The 20,054-nt window shown below is 42.8% G+C and overlaps 1 protein-coding gene across 3 annotated transcripts in view; it reads left to right on the plus strand.

The window, feature by feature from the left end:
- The window catches only part of RUNX1T1 (RUNX1 partner transcriptional co-repressor 1), a 195,052-nt gene that overhangs the window by 104,702 nt on the left and 70,296 nt on the right, over nt 1-20,054 (plus strand). For 2 of the 3 annotated variants that reach the window (XM_066623152.1, XM_066623153.1), the window contains 3 exons: nt 8,259-8,396; nt 11,497-11,738; nt 12,984-13,073. In XM_066623152.1, coding sequence (XP_066479249.1) covers nt 8,259-8,396; nt 11,497-11,738; nt 12,984-13,073 — 470 coding nt within the window. Of the gene's footprint in view, nt 1-5,297; nt 5,339-8,258; nt 8,397-11,496; nt 11,739-12,983; nt 13,074-20,054 lie in introns of those variants that run through there. The other variant, XM_066623154.1, reaches the window with a different exon arrangement.

Genomic DNA, 20,054 nt, shown 5'->3' on the forward strand with positions numbered 1-20,054 from the left:
TTAGAGCGGAGCAAGATGCTTCTGTGATTAAATCACAGCTTTTAGCTCTCTACTGCTAAGAGAGATTCAAGAATGCATATTTCATTTTTAAAATATAATGCAAAACAAATGGAGGAGATGTTTGCAGGCTTGAAACATATTTTATGAATTTATCTTAAGACTCTCCTGTTACCAGAGGGTTGTGTGGATAGGCTGAGTTTAGCCTGTTATTTCACTATCTACCCTCATCATGAATTGATTGCAGAGAACAGAGGAGAATGAGTTCCAGCTAGATAGGCCCCCTCCCCATCTTGAGAAGCTATTGGGTTTAGGCCCTGTTTGAAGAGGGTTGGATGTTTCTCAATCTTTAAAATGCAGCACACATTGCTCTAAAGTTCCTGGAGCTGAAAAGAACTAACATAAAAATGATTGAACTCTGGAAAACATGAACTCAAGTCAGCCTGCTGCCTATGGTTTTGTTTCACATTCCCTGGCCGGGTTCAGTGGCCTCCATTGGAGAAGACGTTGGACTTCTGAGCTGTTTGGAAGAAGCATTTTGCGCTTAACCCTGATAGCTAGAGGTGTTTGTTTTCAGTGAGTGAGATAGGATTACAGCCTAAATCTTACTGAATACAATGGGCTGAATTCTGAGTAAAATAAATAACACCATTTTCAAACACCTCTACTTATAGCTCAGTTCTATGCAACAGCAGGCCTGACTAATCCTGTTTACCTATAGATTTAAGTCTCAGTGTCTGGAATACCTGTCCATCCTCACAATTGGTAGTAAGACATGCTTCAGATAGACACAGAGCTATTTAAGGATCTTCCAGGCTCTCATGGCTAAGTCCCTATTCAGTGATGTTCTATCAGAAAAGAGGAAATGGCATGCATGACTTTACTGAGTAACTATGAAGAGCTTCTCAAGGAGTATAATAAACCTCCCAGAGACATCTGTAGCTTCTCTTGAGTACTCTTCGCTCTAGGGGTAGGGAGATGTCAATCATACTCAACCAGTAGATTTGAGGAGTAATTTCAGACTGACCATTACTATCCTGCCCACCACACAGTGGTGGCACAACCTGGAATACCACTTGATAACACTTCGCATCTACCACCTCTACACAATATTAACATTTCTGTCCAGCCCACATTTGATCCCTGTTGTCAGTATGTGCATTTTTGCCCCTGTTGGACAAAAATGGCTTTAAAAAAATAGCAGCTGCTTACCACTTCACATTCCTTTGGTTTCTTTGATTGTGGAAGTGCAAGACTTGCATGTTAGATATAAAGGGACCATGCAAATGAAGGAGCTCTTTCCTTTGCACCATGCCTGTAAATCAAACTGGAAGTCCTGCATTTCCACGCTTGGAGAAACCACATATGGAGCACAGTAACAATGTGGGTGCTCCACTGCGCGCGCTCACTTTTAGTGGGCGGAAAGCAGATCAGCTTGGGTTGCATCTGTGGCAGGCTGGGATCCCGCAATCAGCCACTGATTCAATCTGTATCACCTCACCTAGTGGATTGGCCAACCATGCCACCATAACCCTTCCCCCCCCAATGTTTGAAGTGCCAGTTGTTCAGTGCACCTTTAGCCCTTACTACTCAGAGCGTGTGGTGATGTAGTGGGCCAAGCAGAGGGAAGTTCACAGGCTTGTGTGTACATACATATTGTTGGTCACCATGAGAAATTTAAAACCTCTGTTGCCACGTTATGTAGCCTCTGTAATCTAGCCTTTTTTACCTGGTCTCCTGGGCCCTTGGCAGTGGCATCAGGGCTGGCGTGGCAGTATAGGCTCAGGACCATGTTAAGTAGTTGCCCTTCCCACAGTGGTACAGACTGGTAATAGTGGCTGCTGGCCAAAAAGGAGGCCCAATGGAATAACCTCAGGCTTTCAAGACCTGCAGTAGTGAGTATCTGCCAGTGTTCCTTTTCCTGCCTTTCATCTCTCTCTTCATGTGTGTATTTGTGTGTGTGCAAGCAAAAGACAGGCAGAATATATAGTGTCTGCTCCACTCTTCATCCTGCATGTCTGGTAAATAGCTGGCAGTTTGAGTTGGTTATTCTTGAGTGCTCTCCCATGAATTTGCAGTCTTGAGAATCTCTGTTTCAGTAATCTCCTTCTGAAAAATGGATAAATGTTTTCTTTCTAGAATGTACCCTACATTCTCATTTCCTTGTCCATGTGTATGGCATACATGCTTCTTACATGACCTGGGTTTTTTGGGTTTTTTTTAGGGATTTGCTGGCTTGAGTTCTCTATTCTGTAGGCGCTTGTGGTTCAGTTGTAGACCAGATTATGTACTGTGTAAATGGAGTTTCTTGGTTGCAAGTAAGGAATGTGTATGCTGTGGGGAAGGCTGTATTCACATCTTAGATGAGTATACATTTTCTCTGTACTCCACCATCTAGTCCACCAGACTGTTCTCTGGCTTATTGGGTCCACTTCCTCCAAGACACTATTTTCTCACTGTTTCTACATGGTAGATCACTGGGTTCCATCTTGTGTGTGTTTGTGTTTTTTAAAGAGGTGGCATAAACCTGAATTCTGCTCTGTCTCTTTCCTGTCATTAGGGGTTTCTTTAGAATACTGAGGATGTAAAGAAGGTGAATTAATGCTGAGGTACCTCTTGAGTTGACAAAAAGCCAATACAATGGTGCCTCGCATAACGAAATTAATTCGTTCTGCGAGTCCTTTTGTTACGCGAGTTTTTCGTTTTGCAAAGCGCGTTTTCCCATAGGAATGCATTGAAATTTAATTAATGTGTTCCTATGGGCAAGAAAAGTCAGAACAAAGTCAAATTTGGTTTACAAAGTGTTTATTAAGTGCTCTTTAAAGGCATACATACTATACTGAGGTTTTCAAAAACAGGGGGGGATGCTGAGTGGGGAGCTTGAAGGCTGTAATCCTGTGCACACTTTCCTGGGAGCAAGCACAATGGGACTTACTTACATAAACTGACATGAAGATCCTCCCCTTACTAGGGTGAACGGGATCATAAACTGGCATGAAGATCCTCCCCTTACTAGGGTGAACGGGATCATAAACTGGCATGAAGATCCTCCCCTTACTAGGGTGAACGGGATCATAAACTGACATGAAGATCCCCCCTTACTAGGGTGAACAGGAACATAAACTGACATGAAGATCCTCCCCTTGCTAGGGTGAACGGGATCATAAACTGGCATGAAGATCCCCCCCTTAAAACAAACCAAAACAAACAAACAAACAAACAAAAATTCGTCTTGCGAAGCAAGGGTCATAAAAATTCATTGTGCGAGTCACCAGAAATTGCAAAACGCTTTCATTCTGCGAGTTTTTCAGTGCGCGAGGCACTCGTTATGCGAGGTACCACTGTATTTTAATGAACTGCGGAACTGGCAGAACTGTTCTTTAAGGAAACCAATATTTACTTTTGAAATGTCATTAAAATCCTAGATTATGCTTCGCCTTTGCCTCTAGCCCACCAAATACTATTCTAGCTCAGAGTTCTGTCTCAGCTCCACCGGGTGGTCCCATTCAGGAGCGCAGTATTTTTGAAATGAGAAGTTGGCATCCCTGAGCACCACGCTGCATTTCATGCATAGATGTGCTTACAGAAGCATGCGCTATGTGACTTAGAGATCAGAACAGATTCATATGCTAAGCTGAAAAAGTGCACATCTCACTCTTTTGAGATGTGCACATCTCCTTTCACATGTGACTCTAGCAGTCCTTTCTTTCTCTGTTGGTGTGACACACGAAATGGCTTTTAGATTATGCGAACTTGGTTCTGAAATTTCTAGGGACCCTGAAGAGATGGCACTTTGCCTCTTCCATTTTCTTGCCTGGAGGAGAGGCTCTTATGAAGGTTGTACCACTCTTCTTTCCTGCCCAAGCGATAGACAATGGTTTGGATCCAAATAACAGTGAGCAAAAGGGTATGAATTATTGTTGTTCCTTGAACTCCATGGAACCATATGTAGTGGGGGTTGCATTATCGTACAGAAAAGCATGGCGAATAAGGAAGGTATGGAATGTAGTAGTATCTGCTACAAACCATTACAAGGTTTTGAAAAGAGTTGGGAAACAACCCTTCTGTGAACAGACAAGACTTTCTACTAGTGGAGGGTTTCCTTTGGATCCAATATCTTAAGATATATGTGTGTGACTTGAATGTTGCATTTGTGTTTGTGGCAACGAATCTTCTCAAATTCCCTGTGATGAATTTCATCTATCATGGTCACAGGGACTATCATAGTTTGTTTTTCTTCCAGCAACAGCCCAAACTCCCATAAAGTCTTATGATGTTTAAAGGAACCAATTATGAATAGGCATGTGAAATGATTACACAGGCCAACACATTTTGCTTCTTTAAACGTTACACCAATTCCTGGGTATATATGGGGTGCTGATTCCAAAAATTGCATCCGTTTTGCCCTATCACGTCTAGGTTTGGAGATATAGTATAACCTCATTAGTGAATGGTTCAAGCAGCTTCCTCATGAGGAAGCTGCTTGAACCATTCACTAATTAGGCTATACTATATCTCCAAAACTAGACACAATAGGGCAAAATGGATGCCATTTTTGGACTCAGCACCCCAAATTCATATCAAACCACCATAAAGTTTGGGAAAAACTTTTCTGACCCTCAGTTTTGTAGGCCTGTGTTATTGATGCATGATTGCTTAGGTTTCAGAATAATTTTTAAAGGACTGTAAAATGTGAGTCAGGTAACACTAAGAAAAAATGAGACAAATAATACATCAAATTAGGAGATTACAACATTTATTTATGTAGAGAATGTAAACTATTTGGGGTCTTGGCCTTGAATATTTTCCAAGGTCCATATGCAAGCTTTTTATTTATTTATTTTTCATCCCCCCCCCCTTTGGCTCTGTTTCTTTTCATTGTCCTGACATCAACCCCTTCAGTAACAACTTCTAAAAAAAGACATACAAAGTTGTGATAGTGTGCATGGGAAGGAACGGCTTTTGAAGCTATCTGGAGCTATAGTGGAGGATAGGTTGACTGCTTTTTCATGAGCAGCAGACAACTTCAGTGAAGTATGACTGCCTTTCTTCCCTGCATCAACTACTCCTTCTCTGCTCACATTTATGCTCACACATGCTTTCAGATCTGTATACCTGGAAAACATTCTCCAACACTTCAGTGTGAGTGTTAGCAGAATGAAAACCAGATGGGCCAGCAGTTGCCAATGTTATCTCCTGGCCAGCTCTGGCAAGCCTCTCTTTCTCTCCCCTTTCTTGGTATGGCAGAAATATTTGCCTCTATCTAGGAGAGTCTAATCCATGCCTCTGTTGCAAGGTAGGCTGAATGCTGTGTATTTCGTTTTTGCGGAGGTTGGTGGAGGTGAGTGTGACAATTAACGTTTTCAGACTAATTTCCTCTCCCACTTTGAAATGTGTTGCCATTGCTTGTTAAATGTTTGATTGTAGCATCAGCCATTGGGTCTAGCAAATGTTTCTTCATAGGGACTGCTTTGTTCGATCAGTTTTGCAACACTCATTCTCACCTTTATTTGTATATGCTGAAACTCTTTCGTTTCCCACCCCGCCCCAAACTGCAAGGACAGAATTTAGATCTCAGAAGATCTAAGATTCTGAGAACTGCTAATGATTTCTGCTGTCTTCCATTCTGACCTTCCTTCCTTGATCATGATGTAGAAAATTAACCTGGTTATCTTTGCAGAGCACTGCTGAAATTGCAATGGAAGAGGCAGGGGGCAGAGTTTTCTACAGTTTGTATAGTTTCTTAACATTGACAAACTGAAACATGATAATGTTTTCACACGCCTCCCACTTACTTCAGTAGGTCTTGAATCTCCCCATGGATTGTGTCCAAGACTTTTACTTAGATTTGTTTGTGTGCTGGCTCTTGTCCTTGCTTTTTACAGGAAGTCCAAAGGGCTTATCTTATGATTTCCCCATTTTCCCCCTCCCTTTTTTGAACCATGAAATACATCTTATGGTAAATCAAAGTGAACTGGCTATATTTATTTAAGCTTCAGTTTTTGATCCATTTATTTCTCTGGTTTGGATCTCTATTTCAGTATTTTATTTTGTGCTATAACATTTTGTATAGATTTAATAGGCTATCACAGTGCCAGGAGGGTAGTGTGGCTAAGGAAATGTAGATGCAAATGATTATTGGGTTATAAATGGGAAAAACATGAAAGGACAAATTACTGTGGAAATTCACAATATAAAATTGGTGTAGTTTGTTTTTCATAAAACAAATCATTTGTTTTTCATAAAAACCCAAACATACTTGCCTTATTACTCTAACAGAGATTTCTGTCATACACCTTGTATGAATAGCAATTAAAGTTTTATTTCAAGTTGATAACTTTAAATTATTTGTGCTTTTTCACACAAATTTGGGATAAAAGTTCTCTTAGATTTTCTCGTGAGACTAGGTGCTAGGAGATGATATGAAAGTTTAACAGAGATCAAGATTACACGTTGTTTTCTCTAAGCCCTCTTCCGTCATGTGGGAAAATGTATGTTACCTTCTACTGAGTGAGGCCATTGGTCTATCTGGTTCAGTATTATCTATGCTGATTTGCAGTAGCTTTCCAGGGTTTTCAACAGGGTCTTTCTAAACCCTACCTGGAGATGGGAATTGAACATAGAACCTTCTATCAGTGGAATATGTGCTGCACTCTGAGCTACAGCTGCATCTCCTTTTCCCCACCTCTGACTCCACTGGATGGCCATAAAATCCAATACACTTAGTTCCATATCTCACAGTAGATTCCTAAATTGTGTGGGGGATGTTGGTTGCATTGTTTAGACCTACGTGAGTTGGGTTTTATATGTATAATGTGCATGTTTTAGTTGAATGTAATCATTTGTTGACATCTAGAAGGGCTGGCTTACTCAGTAGGCAGGGAGAGAAGTCATATCCTATCAAGCACAGGATGATCACCTAACTGAACTACATTCATCATGAAAGGCAGAACATGCTTCCAATCCAGATTTAATTGCTTTTGCTGCTGTGAAACTGTGAGCTTAGCCAAACATTCTCATGAAAGAATGTTCACCGTTAAAGCTGGAATGGCAGGCAAAATTCTACAAGACCCTAAAGCAGGGTCCCTGCTTTTAAGAGGGACCCAGAGAAATTCTGAGAAAGCCTTGAGTTCAGCTTACCCCGGTTAGTGGGAATTGGCTGTTTTCCTTGATTTTTTTTTTCCCTACTCTCTTTGGTCATGTAATCCACAAGATTGAGACTGGGGAGCAATGGGTGGCTAGATCAGAATGGCTGCTATGAATTCTCCCCTGAATGCCATGTTGAATGACAATATATCATGCAGTGTCATTCTGAGGGGACTTCTGGAGAAAAAAATAGTGATTGTCAGTGGGCTGCACTGCCTAATTGCTGAAATTGGCCCTCCATTTTCACTGTGTGAGTGGAAAGAATGGAAAGGTGTTTTGAGTCCACCTTACAATGTAGATGTCCCCCTGCAGCACCAGTTATGTGGCATAGAAGATTTATTATTTAATAGCTTGTTGGAAGACCAAAATATGGAAGACTCTTCAGTAAAAAAAAAATAAAAAAAAGAGGTGGATGGGTGTGGCACAGGTTCCATCCCCAATCAATACATATTGGATAGAAAGAGTCTATAGACTCTATAGAGTCTATATACACCTATGTGGACATAGTACCTACAAATAACTTACAGGCTAGATACACAATGCCTGGAGCATTTAGCCTAGCATCATACATATCAATTATAAACATGCCAACTTTGAAGCAAATGCCCTCATGTTGTTGGGATTTGTTTTTGAGTAAAGACACATAAGATTGAACTGCAAGACTGCAATCCAAATTCTGCTTACCTTGGGATTAAATCTCAGTGAGTTCACTGGGGCTTACTCCCAGGTAAATGTAAGGATAACAGGCTTTAGAATGAAGATTAGTAACTAGTGATTTGCATTACATCAAATCTTTCCTCCTTCTTGTTGATAATGCCTTCGCATGATGTTATTCTAGCCCTAGTCCTTCTTGTGAAGGTCATGTGTGAACTCTGTTAGAAAGGAGTATAGTAGATAATGCAGCACTGTTCATAAATGAGGTTCTCCCATCTGTGTTTTGGGATTTCAGTAATGCTGGGAAACTTATCTAGAAAGCAGTTTTCTGAAACTGTTTAGCACATAGGAGTCACTGATAATGCTGTATCTCTTTACTTCAATTGTATTGTGTGTTTCCTTTAAGGATTCTGTGTCAGTGGTGGGGAAGAATAACATGAAATTGTCCATGTATGTTCCAGATCGCATTGAAAAGCATTCCACAATGCCAGACTCACCTGTGGATGTGAAGACGCAATCCAGGCTGACGCCCCCAACGATGCCACCTCCTCCCACTACTCAAGGAGCTCCAAGAACCAGTTCTTTCACGCCCACAACGTGTAATTATTCCTTTGTTCCTTGTATTCTTCTGTATGAACAGTTGGATTCTTGCAAAGAATGGAAAGTTTGAGAAGGGAAATCTGTGCCACTGTGTGGGAGAAGCAGCTCCACGCATGCACAAGAGCAGCTGAGCAATGCTAAGTAAAGTAGAAGAGAGCTTAGTAATAGTTTTTAATATAGGAATAGCTACTAAGCTTAAAGATTGGGTGACGTTGTAAGATTTTGGAATGCTTTGAAAGAACTGCTATTGCTGTCTTCTTCCTATAGATTTGCTCCAACGTTCAAGCCTTTTCCTGTTGTGAGAACTGTGGAAAACATTCTTCTGGCCACGTGTTGTTATTTTTGGACAGATGCATGTTCTGTCTCCATTATGAATAGAAAAGTCAGGTTGCCTCTCTCAAATGGTTTGTTCAGCCTTTCAAACCCGCACATGATTTTATGGCTTAAAAACAAGATACGCTCTTGATGTGGCTGATCAAAGCTACATTGATTAGTCCTCATCTCTGCCTTCTCTGCCTTCAGGGGTCAACTCCATCAGGTTCCACTCATAAGTTCCACAGTTCATAAGTTCCACTCATAAGTTGAACAGTTCCACTCATAAGGTTGTTGGGGCATGTGGTCCTGGGATTCTGGAGAACAGAGTTCTCAAGAGCTTCTGACAAGCTTTTAACTTACACTGTAGTTTGAAAGGAGGAGGTTCCACAGAAATAAGATTCTGCCTCTGTTCCAAGCCTTCTGTGCTTTCCACTATGTTTGTGACAGGCAAGTTTCCTTTCACTTGTGTAGCAGTTTGGAGCAGGAAGAAATGGCAAAGGAGACTCCTGTTTCTTACCTTCTCCATGTCCTAGTGTAAATAAAAGAAATTCTTTCTTGTTCATAAAGCCCTCTGCACATGAATAGGAAGCAAGGATAAATATTGACTGGATAGTATTTATGGGCCCCTGTTCTTTGTGTCCATTGTGTTCTGTCCCAGCCCAGCTGAAGAGTTCACATCACCCTTAATATGTGGAGATGTGATCACAGCTGTGATCATGAGATGTGTCATTTTGGGGTCCTTCTAAACTGTGGAGGCTGCAGAGAGTGGTTACTCTTTATGCCTTTAAGCCCTCTGAATTAAAGAACTTTAATTGATACAGATAATGTTGAACCCTCTTAATAATCCATTTATCTTTTTTATGGCATTTATCCCTTTTCATGGCAGATCTTGGGAGCCATGAGGACCTTTACTTAGTATCTGCCATCTTCGAATGTGGTGGTTATAGAATCAGTCTTTTTCACATGACTATAACACACTGCCACTGTCTTGAGAATAGTATCGTACAATGATGTAACACAGCATTTATATTGCAAACCACATCCAAATTCCAAATAAAAGTTGATCTTATGACAGAGGTAGTATTGTTTCTCCCATTGTGCCACTCTGTGGAGCATGGTTAGCAACCCTCTGTTCTTTGAGTATATGTAATAACAGCCCAAACCTGACAAAGTTTTCAGCACAAATGCAGCCCTGTGGTGGCAGGGGGCAGTCACAGAGATTTCCTCAGGGTAAAGGAATGTTTGTTCCTTTAACTCAAGGCTGTGTTGTGGCTGCATTAGCACTGGAAGGTTGGTTAGGATTGTGCCCTAAAAGGAATTGATAAAATGAATTGACTATAAATGTTAGATGTTCCTCTTACTTCTCTAATCCATGTTCTACTACAGCTGAAAGTTGTGTGATTACACAGGCCTACAAAATTGAGGGTCAGAAAAGTTTTTCCCAAACTTTATGGTGGTTTGATATAAATTTGGTGTGCTGATTCCAGAAATGGCATCCGTTTGCCCTATCACATCTATATATATTGGCAACCTTCAGTCTCGAAAGACTATGGTATCGCGCTCTGAAGGGTGGTTCTGGCACAGCGTCTAGTGTGGCTGAAAAGGCCAATCCGGGAGTGACAATCCCTTCCACACCGGGAGCAAGTGCAGTCTGTCCCTGGTCTGTCTCCCTGGCTATGGGCCTTCCTTCTTTGCCTCTTTGCCTCAGACTGCTGGCAAAGTGTCTCTTCAAACTGGGAAAGGCCATGCTGCACAGCCTGCCTCCAAGCGGACCGCTCAGAGGCCAGGGTTTCCCACTTGTTAAGGTCCATCCCTAAGGCCTTCAGATCCCTCTTGCAGATGTCCTTGTATCGCAGCTGTGGTCTACCTGTAGGGCGCTTTCCTTGCACGAGTTCTCCATAGAGGAGATCCTTTGGGATCCGGCCATCATCCATTCTCACGACATGACCGAGCCAACGCAGGCGTCTCTGTTTCAGCAGTGCATACATGCTAGGGATTCCAGCACGTTCCAGGACTGTGTTGTTAGGAACTTTGTCCTGCCAGGTGATGCCGAGAATGCGCCGGAGGCAGCGCATGTGGAAAGCGTTCAGTTTCCTCTCCTGTTGTGAGCGGAGAGTCCATGACTCGCTGCAGTACAGAAGTGTACTCAGGATGCAAGCTCTGTAGACCTGGATCTTGGTATGTTCTGTCAGCTTCTTGTTGGACCAGACTCTAGTTTTGGAGATATAATATAGCCTCATTAGTGAATGGTTCAAGCAGTTTCCTCATGAGGAAGCCATGGTGTACACTTCCTCATGAGGAAGCTGCTAGAACCATTCACTAAAGAGGCTATGCCATGTCTGCAAAACTAGACGTGATAGGGCAAAACAGATGCCATTTTTGGAATTGGCACCCCAAATATACCCAGGAATTGGTGTAACATTTAAGAAAGCAAAATGTGTGTTGGCCTATGTTATTAGAACATGCAGGGGGAGGGGGAGTTTTGCCTCTTAAATCTATGCTGTTCCTTTTAAGAAAGTTGTTTGAAGGTGATATGGCAGTGGGCCGGTGAAGAAACCGTGCTGCCCTTGACCCATGTTGAACCACTTGACCTATGCTATGTTCAGTATTCAGAAAAACTGGGAAACCTCCAATATTTTGGAAACCTAATTGCAGCGTTGGATACCTGCAATGTAATGCCACCTTGACAAATATTCTGCTCTAGGGAAAAAAAATTAAGCTGAGAAATTTTTGAAAAAGGAAATCACCTTTGCGTTTCTCTGTATTCTTCTTTACCTTTGCTAGTAACCAACGGCACAAGCCATTCACCAACAGCATTGAATGGGGCTCCTTCTCCACCTAATGGCTTTAGCAATGGCCCCTCATCATCCTCCTCATCCTCTTTGGCTAATCAGCAGTTACCACCAGCTTGCGGAGCTAGGCAACTTAGCAAACTGAAAAGATTTCTTACAACCTTGCAGCAGTTTGGCAACGACATTTCGCCAGAAATTGGAGAGAGAGTGCGTACCCTTGTGCTAGGACTTGTGGTAAGCAAGCAACATGAATCGGTTACTTCTTTCAGTTAGGCCTTTACTTGAAACTCCTTCACTTGTATATATATTTCAAAGGGGTTCATGAAGAACTACATTTTGTTAATTTTTAGTCATCTCTTGGTCTTCTGCTACCGAGTTTAGAGAGGTGACTTCGCCTCCAGTATCATGCTGAGGTAATTTAGGCTACAATTCTATATGCATTTACCTCATAGTAAGCCCTGTTGAACCTAATGGGACTAACATCTACATAAACATATTTAGGATTGCACTGTTAAGTGGCAAAATAGTAAGTTACCTAAGACCACTTATGTGAGTTTCATAGTTTGGGAAGATTTGAACCCTGAGTTTTTGCATTCTAGAGAGAAACTTTTCTCTTTCACAAAACAAGAATTCAGAATCATTTAATTAAACTGATTGACAGTACATTTGGGGAAGACAGAATAAAGTATGTCTCCACACAACACACAGTTAATGTGTGGAATTCACTGCCAGAAGGTTCAGTAATGGCCATGTGTCTTTTTATATGAACCTCCATGGACAAATTCATGGAGGACAGGTATATTGATTGATATCCATCATCAAACTGAACCTCCAAGTTCATTGTTTGTATGCCACTAAATGCCACTTACTGAGGACTAGCTGGGGAGGAGAGGGTGTTGCCTTCATGTCCTACTTGTGAGTTTCTTGGAAGCATCCGGTCAGCTACTGTCAGGAACAGGGCAACCGCTTGCCTTTGGACTGATTCAGTAGGGCTCTTGTGCTCAAGCTACTGGGCTGCGCTAGCATCACTGAAAAGCACCAATATGGGGTTGTCAGTCCATATCCTTGCAAGGGTCTTTTTGTGTCTCAGATTCACTCATTCAGCACATTCTACCCTTATAACAGCTGTACCCAGCCTATAGAAGATTTGTTTCTTCTGCGCAAGGGCTCAGAGCCACAACTGCAAGAGAGACAGGCATGGCCTTTATGCAAGCCACTCAAATTTTGCAAGCCCAGCCATGTTGGGAAGGCAGTCCAGTGCTACTGTGGTGACAGAGTACAGTATACTTCAGATGTATAAAGTGCTAATTTCCTACACAATGTAAATTTAGTGTATATGGTGCTACAGTATGAATAACTTGCAGTAGTTGTGACACTCTCCCTGTGGTGGAAGTACTTTAGATCTAGTCTTTGTTGTAAAACATTTCAGTTGTTCATCTTACAGAGTTAGACTTCTTTTTTTTCTTTTTCATTCAACAGAATTCTACTTTGACAATTGAAGAATTTCATTCCAAACTGCAAGAAGCTACTAACTTCCCACTGCGACCTTTTGTCATCCCATTTTTGAAGGTATTGCACAGATCATTGATCTGGAAACTATTTTAAACCATACTGTTGCTAGGTCACAGATGTGTATTACAGTTTTTCGTTTTAAGAAAGTGAGAAAATGAATCTTGCATTTAAAGGGCTCCCTTTCCTAGCTTAAGTGGCCGAGGCTCTGTTAGAATAACTATTTTCTTTCCATCCACTACTGCTAACTAGTTGTAAAATGTTCCAGTTCACTAACTTATGCAGAATGCTTTGCACTGTTTATTTATAATAATTTAATTTTGACCTTCTCAGTAGTTTTATGTGACCTTGGCTAGAGCAACCAGAGACTCCTAAGTAAAATCTGGCTCCTAAGTGATGCAGCCTGACCTCATCCCCAAAGGCAAAAGGTGTGGCCCTCTAGAAGCAAAAGAGATTTGGAGAAAGTTGTGCACATAGTGGATGCAAACATAATTGGGGGGTACAGTTAAAGGAGACAGCCCACCTCATCCACAAACTTTTCTAGTTCCCACTAGTGGTCTGTTGTGGGGGGGAGCCCCAGGGCACCCCACATGTGGTGCCTGTGGAGGCAGTACCACCGTGCCTGATGCTCAGTTGCTGTCCACCTTCTGGAGCCCTTCTGAGGGCCTGGGATGCCCCATCTGGTGTCCCCTGGCCCTCCAAAAGCCTTCTGAGGCCCCCAGAGGGCCTTTAAACAGTATTTCTGGTTTTCGTTGGAAAATCAGAAGTGCTGTTTAACAACCCTCCAAAGACTTCAGAAGGCTTTCAGAGGGTCATGGGATGCCACACGAAGCTCTGTAATGTCAGTAAGCCTCCTCTCAGGGGGCAGCATTTTGCAGTCCCGTACCCCCGTGTGGCACAGGGGTCAGGTCCGCAATTGCTAGTTACTTTCTAAATGTAGTACAGGTTCAATCGTGTTATACACTGATTTTTTTATACACGGATTTGACTCAACACGAATGACAACTGCAAATGAGAAGGAATGTGCTGATCCCTGGAGAAAGGGAAAAAATGCATCTCTTTAAAATCACAGCTTAAAAAACTGCTTTTCTTACTGCAGATGTTGAGGCAAGACCTTATTCCATTAGGAGCAATGAAGGAGCTAGAAATCTGGAAGTGGGTCTTTAAATCTATTTTTCTACTTTTTTTTATTCACTGATTTTTGTTTTTATCCACTAGGGTTCCAGAACAGAACCTCAGTGGATAATGAGGGTCAACCTGTATTATTAGAAAAGAACCTAAGATTTGGTGCCAAGCAGAGAATGTAGCAAAGCACAATGATAACCCCTTTTATGTCCATATTATGTCGGTGAGGGCGCATTCCTAACCAACTTTCTAGCACTGGCATAGCTGTGCCAGTGGGGGATGTGCTGTATACTGCAGTTAGGGGGCAGGCACAGAGGTCTCCTCAAAGTAAGGCAATGTGTGTTCTTTTACCTCAGAGTTGCATTGCCCTTATGTCAGTGCTGGAAAGTTGGTTAGGATTGCGGCCTGAGACAGTTGGCAGGCTTAATTTTCTTCCACAGAAACTGGTGGGATTTAAAAGTGCTTGACTATTTTGCACATGTGAGAGTTAAACTTAAACTTAAAGTTAAGTTAAAGTTAAACTTAAGTTAAACTTAAGTTAAAGTTAAACTTAAAGGTAAACAGGTGGGTTGAGGTGGCCTTTTCATGGAAGACAAGAAAAGGCATCAACTTAGCTAGCTCATTAATAAACAAACACCAGAACGCTTACAATTCTGAACTGTTTGTAATCCCTAGTAAGCCATTCCTGGTGAACCCACTCTTTTCCCTAATGCCTCTCTGCTCCCTGATCTGCCCTCATGACCCCATGCAAAAATCCATATTGGTTGCATGAAGGTGATTATTTCATAGCTTTCTTTGAACTGGATTTACATGGCTGATCCACATCAGGAATAGGACATGATTTGAAGTGGGCCCCTGACTGATTACGAAGGCCCCATCATGTGTCTGTCTTCTGTGATTGTGGTGGGAATTGCTTTAAGTGGTTTTGGCACTAGATCCGCTTTTGTTCCCATTTTGAATCTGATATCATTAGTTCTGGCAGATCACCCATGAGGGAAATTTTGCTTTATAATGGTGTGATGGTCAAGCTTTTCAGCCCAACGCGGAGGATAGGATCTGGAGGAGAAGGCCTCTGCTGGTCCCACACCCCTCCCACTGCCCCAGAATGCCACCCCTCTTCCTCCCCAAACAGACACACTGCCAACTGGCAGTGCCACTTAGCCAGCCGGCATCCTTCCAGAGCTGGGCACAGTGCCAGTGCTTCCTGTCAGGCCTTTGGCATCCCAGGCCCTGAATTGTTGTAAGCAAGGATGTGGCAGGAGGGGCCTTGATGTCCAGGCCTGGTGTGACATGTAAATTAAAGGAACAGCAGCACTGTACATGTATGTGATTAGTAATCAGCTGCACCTGTTGCAGGTGGGAGTCACATGACTTTGGGAAGATGTGTGCAGAGTCACATAGGCTGCGGTGGAGTGGTGCAGTGCACCGCTGGACAGCCAATTAGAGTGGGTCACAAGAATGTCTTGTGACTATGAGGTTGCCCTACTCTGATTGGCTGACCCCGGTATATATGGGGGCAAGAGCAGACACCAAATGTGGGTTGATGTGGTGGAGTTTCTGCGTGTTGTGCTGCTGGTTTGTTCTGTGACTTGGAGTGCTTATCGTGACTGTGCCTCTCTGTATCCCTGACTTCTGGACCATTTGACTGACTACTCTTCTGCCTGCTCCTTTTACCAATACATGCTTCTGCAACAAACAAGCCTGTGTCTGCTTCTTTGGCTCTGTTTGGGATCGCCTGCTTCTTGTGCTGTCTCCCTACGCTCCTGTGCCACTCTGCTATCAGGAAAGCAAGGACTGTCCTCCCCTGCTGCCCTCCCCTGCTCCTCCTGTGTGGTTGGCAACCTTCAGTCTGTGCTGTAAATGTGCTTTACGGCACATTTATGACACCTAGTGCTGGTGCTGGAACTCAGTGCTGGCTTTATGGGCCAATGGGATTGGGCCTAAATCTCTTGTTCCCTAAATGCTTATTCCAAGGTCAGATCAAAGAGTCCATATCACCCCCGATACCCAGAAGGTGTGTGAGAAATTTGCCACATTCAGATATGATCTCTCAAGGAGCCAAACTGGAACACACACAAGCATTCTTGGGCTTGACCTGTATAGCGAAATCCTATGTACATCTTTTCTTAAGTAACCCTCAGAATATTCAAGGGACCTATTCCCAGGTGAGTGAGCATAGGATTGCAGCCTTAGAAGACCTAAGTTGGATGGTGTCATTGGTCCATCTAATTGGATGGTTTATGACCACCTGGACATCCCTGACCACTCTCTGACCTGGTCATGTTTGCTTGGATGCCCAGTTGACTGATGCTTGTCAATCCCAGCTGTTGGGCTGACTAAGATCTGTTGGTCTTTGGGAAACCAGATGGCGAATCAGAACAACCTGTCTGACTGACTGCAGCCGTTCTGCGATGATGTGGATTTCACAGTATCTCAGGGAAGTCACTTTCCCATTGAACTTTACATTGAGGCTTGTGGATGTCTGTGAATTTTCTGTTGTAGTTTCTGTTCCTTGTATTGATGAGCTTTGTTTGGATTCCCACTTGTCACTGTTGCTTCTAAGCCCAATGGGGGTGAAAGTCATGATTGGAGGTATGGATTCTGTTGTCTGGTGGCTCTCCAGTTCCATGCTTACTTGTATGGGGCACCTTGTCTTTGCATCATCAGTTGCAGCAGAGAAGTTGACATTCCTGTTGTGTGTTTGAAGGGAAATGCCAGCATTGGCAATATGCCCTTGCTACTTTGTTACTAAGACCTGGCCATTTGTTAATTTGGTTTCTCTCTTTCTATGCAAAGATCTTTTCCACCAAAGTTCCCTCTTGTGTTCTAAGTTTTCCAGACATTAGGGTGGAGTGATGATAGCTTCTTGCCACAGTGGTAACTCCAGGTTTGGGGGACACTTGGCTGAGTGCTTTAATTGCCAATCCACCTCCTCACCACTGCTTATTCACTTGCCCTCTGCTCTCAGTTCCACAGCACTGTTGAGGGGCAGGGCAAAGTGAGTGGATGCTGCTGTTGCTCATCTCCTCACTCTTGTCTCTGCTCATACATACAAAGAAAGCAAGTAAACAGGCATTTACTGCAAGGTGTAGTGGAGATGAGACCAGCTCTGCAGGTCAGTGAATTGGGTGCTTTGGATAAAGGAGGCTGGGGAAGTGGTGGTGATGGGCGCTTTGATCTCTCACAAAGGTTCAAGCCTTTGTGAGCAGGCCTGTATTTGTCTCAATTCTACTTGCAAGCATTTGAAGTGGTTTACTTTACCATTGTTCTTGACTCTGGTAGTGATGTCAGAAACAGAAATGTACCAAATTTTTCTCTCTTTGTGTTTAAACTACCCTCCTTCCAATATATTCTTATACTGAAATATACTGGGGTGGTTCATTTGACATGTCTGTTTACTCCTCTGCAAAATGTAGGGAGAAGTGTGTCCTCGCATATCTCCCCCGCCCCACTTAGATGTGCTGTCATTCCATCACCTTATTACATAGCGGTACAGTTTGTCCAAACCGGAATTGAGTCCTACTTAAAGTATTAAACCCCATGTTTATGCAGAGTTGGGGGAGTGCTCTGGGTGGGAGGGGATCACATGTGTGCACATGCTCTTCGCAATATGATATAGAGAGACTGATTATGAGCTAGTTCATAATCTCAGTCAAGGAAAACAACCAGTATAAATAGTAAGCTACATGGGGTTTAACCTGTGCCTCCTTGCTGGCAGAGATCATGAGGTTATCCTGGATGCCAGTTATGAGAAGGAACAATTATGTTCTAGTTCTCTAAGAACATAAGAAAAACCTTGCTGAATCAGGCCAAATGTCCAATCCAGCATCCTCTTTTCCACAGTGCCCCACCAGCTGCCTGTGGGAAGTTCACAAGCAGGAGAGAAAGGCTACTTCCACCAGTGCTCTCCTGCAACTGGTATTCAGAGCCATGCTGCCAATAACATTGATGTAGTGCATAGCTGTGATAGGACCCAATCCTATCCAATTTTCCAGTGCTGGTGCAGCTGTGCCAATGGGGCATGCACTGCATCCTGTGGTGGGGAGGCAGTCTCGGAGGCCACTTCAAGGTATGGGAACATTTGTTCCCTTACTTTGGGGATGCATTGCAGTTGCACCAGTGCTGGAAAGTTGGATAGGATTGGGCCCATAATTAGTTATGATAAGTAGCCATTACTGTTAGTTATGAATTTGTCCATTTTTTTAAAAAAATCCATCCAAGCTAGTGGCCATCACCATGTCTTGTGGTAATGAATTCCACAGGCTAATTATGAGAAGAAGAAAGTCCTTTTGCCTGTCCTAAATTTCCCACCATTCTACAAAACTAAAATTAATAGCATCCTGTGAACAGGAGGGACCAACCTGTCAGTCATTATAACCTGGAGAACAGTAGATCATTTTAATCCTTAGTATCAACCTCTGATAAATTTACTCACAGTCACATAAATTTATTCTTTCTGGAGGAGCACACATGGCTGAAGACTACTGAAACTCATTTTAGTGGAATTCTGGCACAAGAGTCCTTAGATTGGTTAAACAGGGGATCTGTGCAACAGTTTATTGCTTTATTATTTATTTATGTTTTATATACCTTCATGCTGAATGTTAAGTACATGCTAATTAGTGACAAGTAACAATTCTGACAAAATTATCTGTGGCTTGGAAGTTGTCTTTTCTGTGCACCTCCTTCTGATTGAGCAATATGGCTCATAATCAAAGTGATCTTAAATGAAAAGTACCAAACCTTAAAACTGTGAGCAATATCCAAACCCTGCCTTCCATTTATACCATCTTGTGGTTGTCTAAGGCAGTGGTTCTCGAACTTTTCCTTTTAGCCAGTGGCTCCCCAGATCCTTGTAGCCATTGGCCGTGGCTCCCCATTACAACACCTCACCTCAGTTACCCTCAAAATGGGGATGAAGGTGTTATAATTATACACTAGAAACCAAAAATCAGCTGCCAGCACTCTGAGGCTGCAATCCTATCCACACTTACCTGAGAGTTAAGCCCCATTGAACAATATAGGACTTACTTCTGAGTAGACCTGGTTAGGATTGTGCCCTGAGTTTGTTAGTAGCACACTTGGAGGGTTTTGAAAAGGGAGGGGGAAGTGATGAATTTGCTGGGGAAGGGGAAGACTTTGTTTTGTGTATATCTGCTGATTGCAAACTGATGCAAACTGAGACCTAGAGACTGTTTGGCTGCAATCCTAACCTCACTTTCCTGGGAGTAAGTCCCATTGAGCACAATAGGACTTACTTCTGAGTAGACCTAGCTAGGATTGTGCCTTTTGTCTTACAATAGCAGCCAACCCAAAAGGAGGCAGAAGGGGGATGGCTGAAAAGGAATGGGTATTTTTATTCTTTAATCAACTTTTGGAGACAAAGCCATCAAGAGTGTTTTCTTTTTCTTTTTGAAGGGCAGGAAAAAGAGAAAGGTGAGGATCCTTGGTTAACCTGACACAGACCCCAAGCCTATGTAGGTCTACGCAGAAGGAAGTCCCGTTTGAGTCAATGGGGCTTACTCTCATCCTAGCTAGGATTGTGCCTTTTTTCTTACAATAGCAGCCAACAGAGTACCCCCACCCCTCAAAAGGAGGCAGGAGAAAAAAGAGGGATGACTGAAAAGGAATGGGTATTTTTATTTTTTAATCAATTTTTGGAGACAAAGCCATCAAGAGTGGGTTTTTTTTTCTTTTTGAAGGGGGAGAAGAAAGGTGAAGATCTGTGGTTAAGCTGACACAGAGCCCAAGCCTATGTAGGTCTACTTAGCATTAAGTCCCGTTTGAGTCAATGGGGCTTACCCAGGAAAGTGTGGAAAGGATTGCAGCCACACAGAGCAAGATTACAACTCACCCCAAAGTAGACAGGGGCATGCTCACGCACTTACACCCCAGCATGCAGATGCCACCCCTGTT

This window comes from Tiliqua scincoides, chromosome 4 (assembly GCF_035046505.1).
Source record: "Tiliqua scincoides isolate rTilSci1 chromosome 4, rTilSci1.hap2, whole genome shotgun sequence".
NCBI lineage: Eukaryota > Metazoa > Chordata > Lepidosauria > Squamata > Scincidae > Tiliqua > Tiliqua scincoides.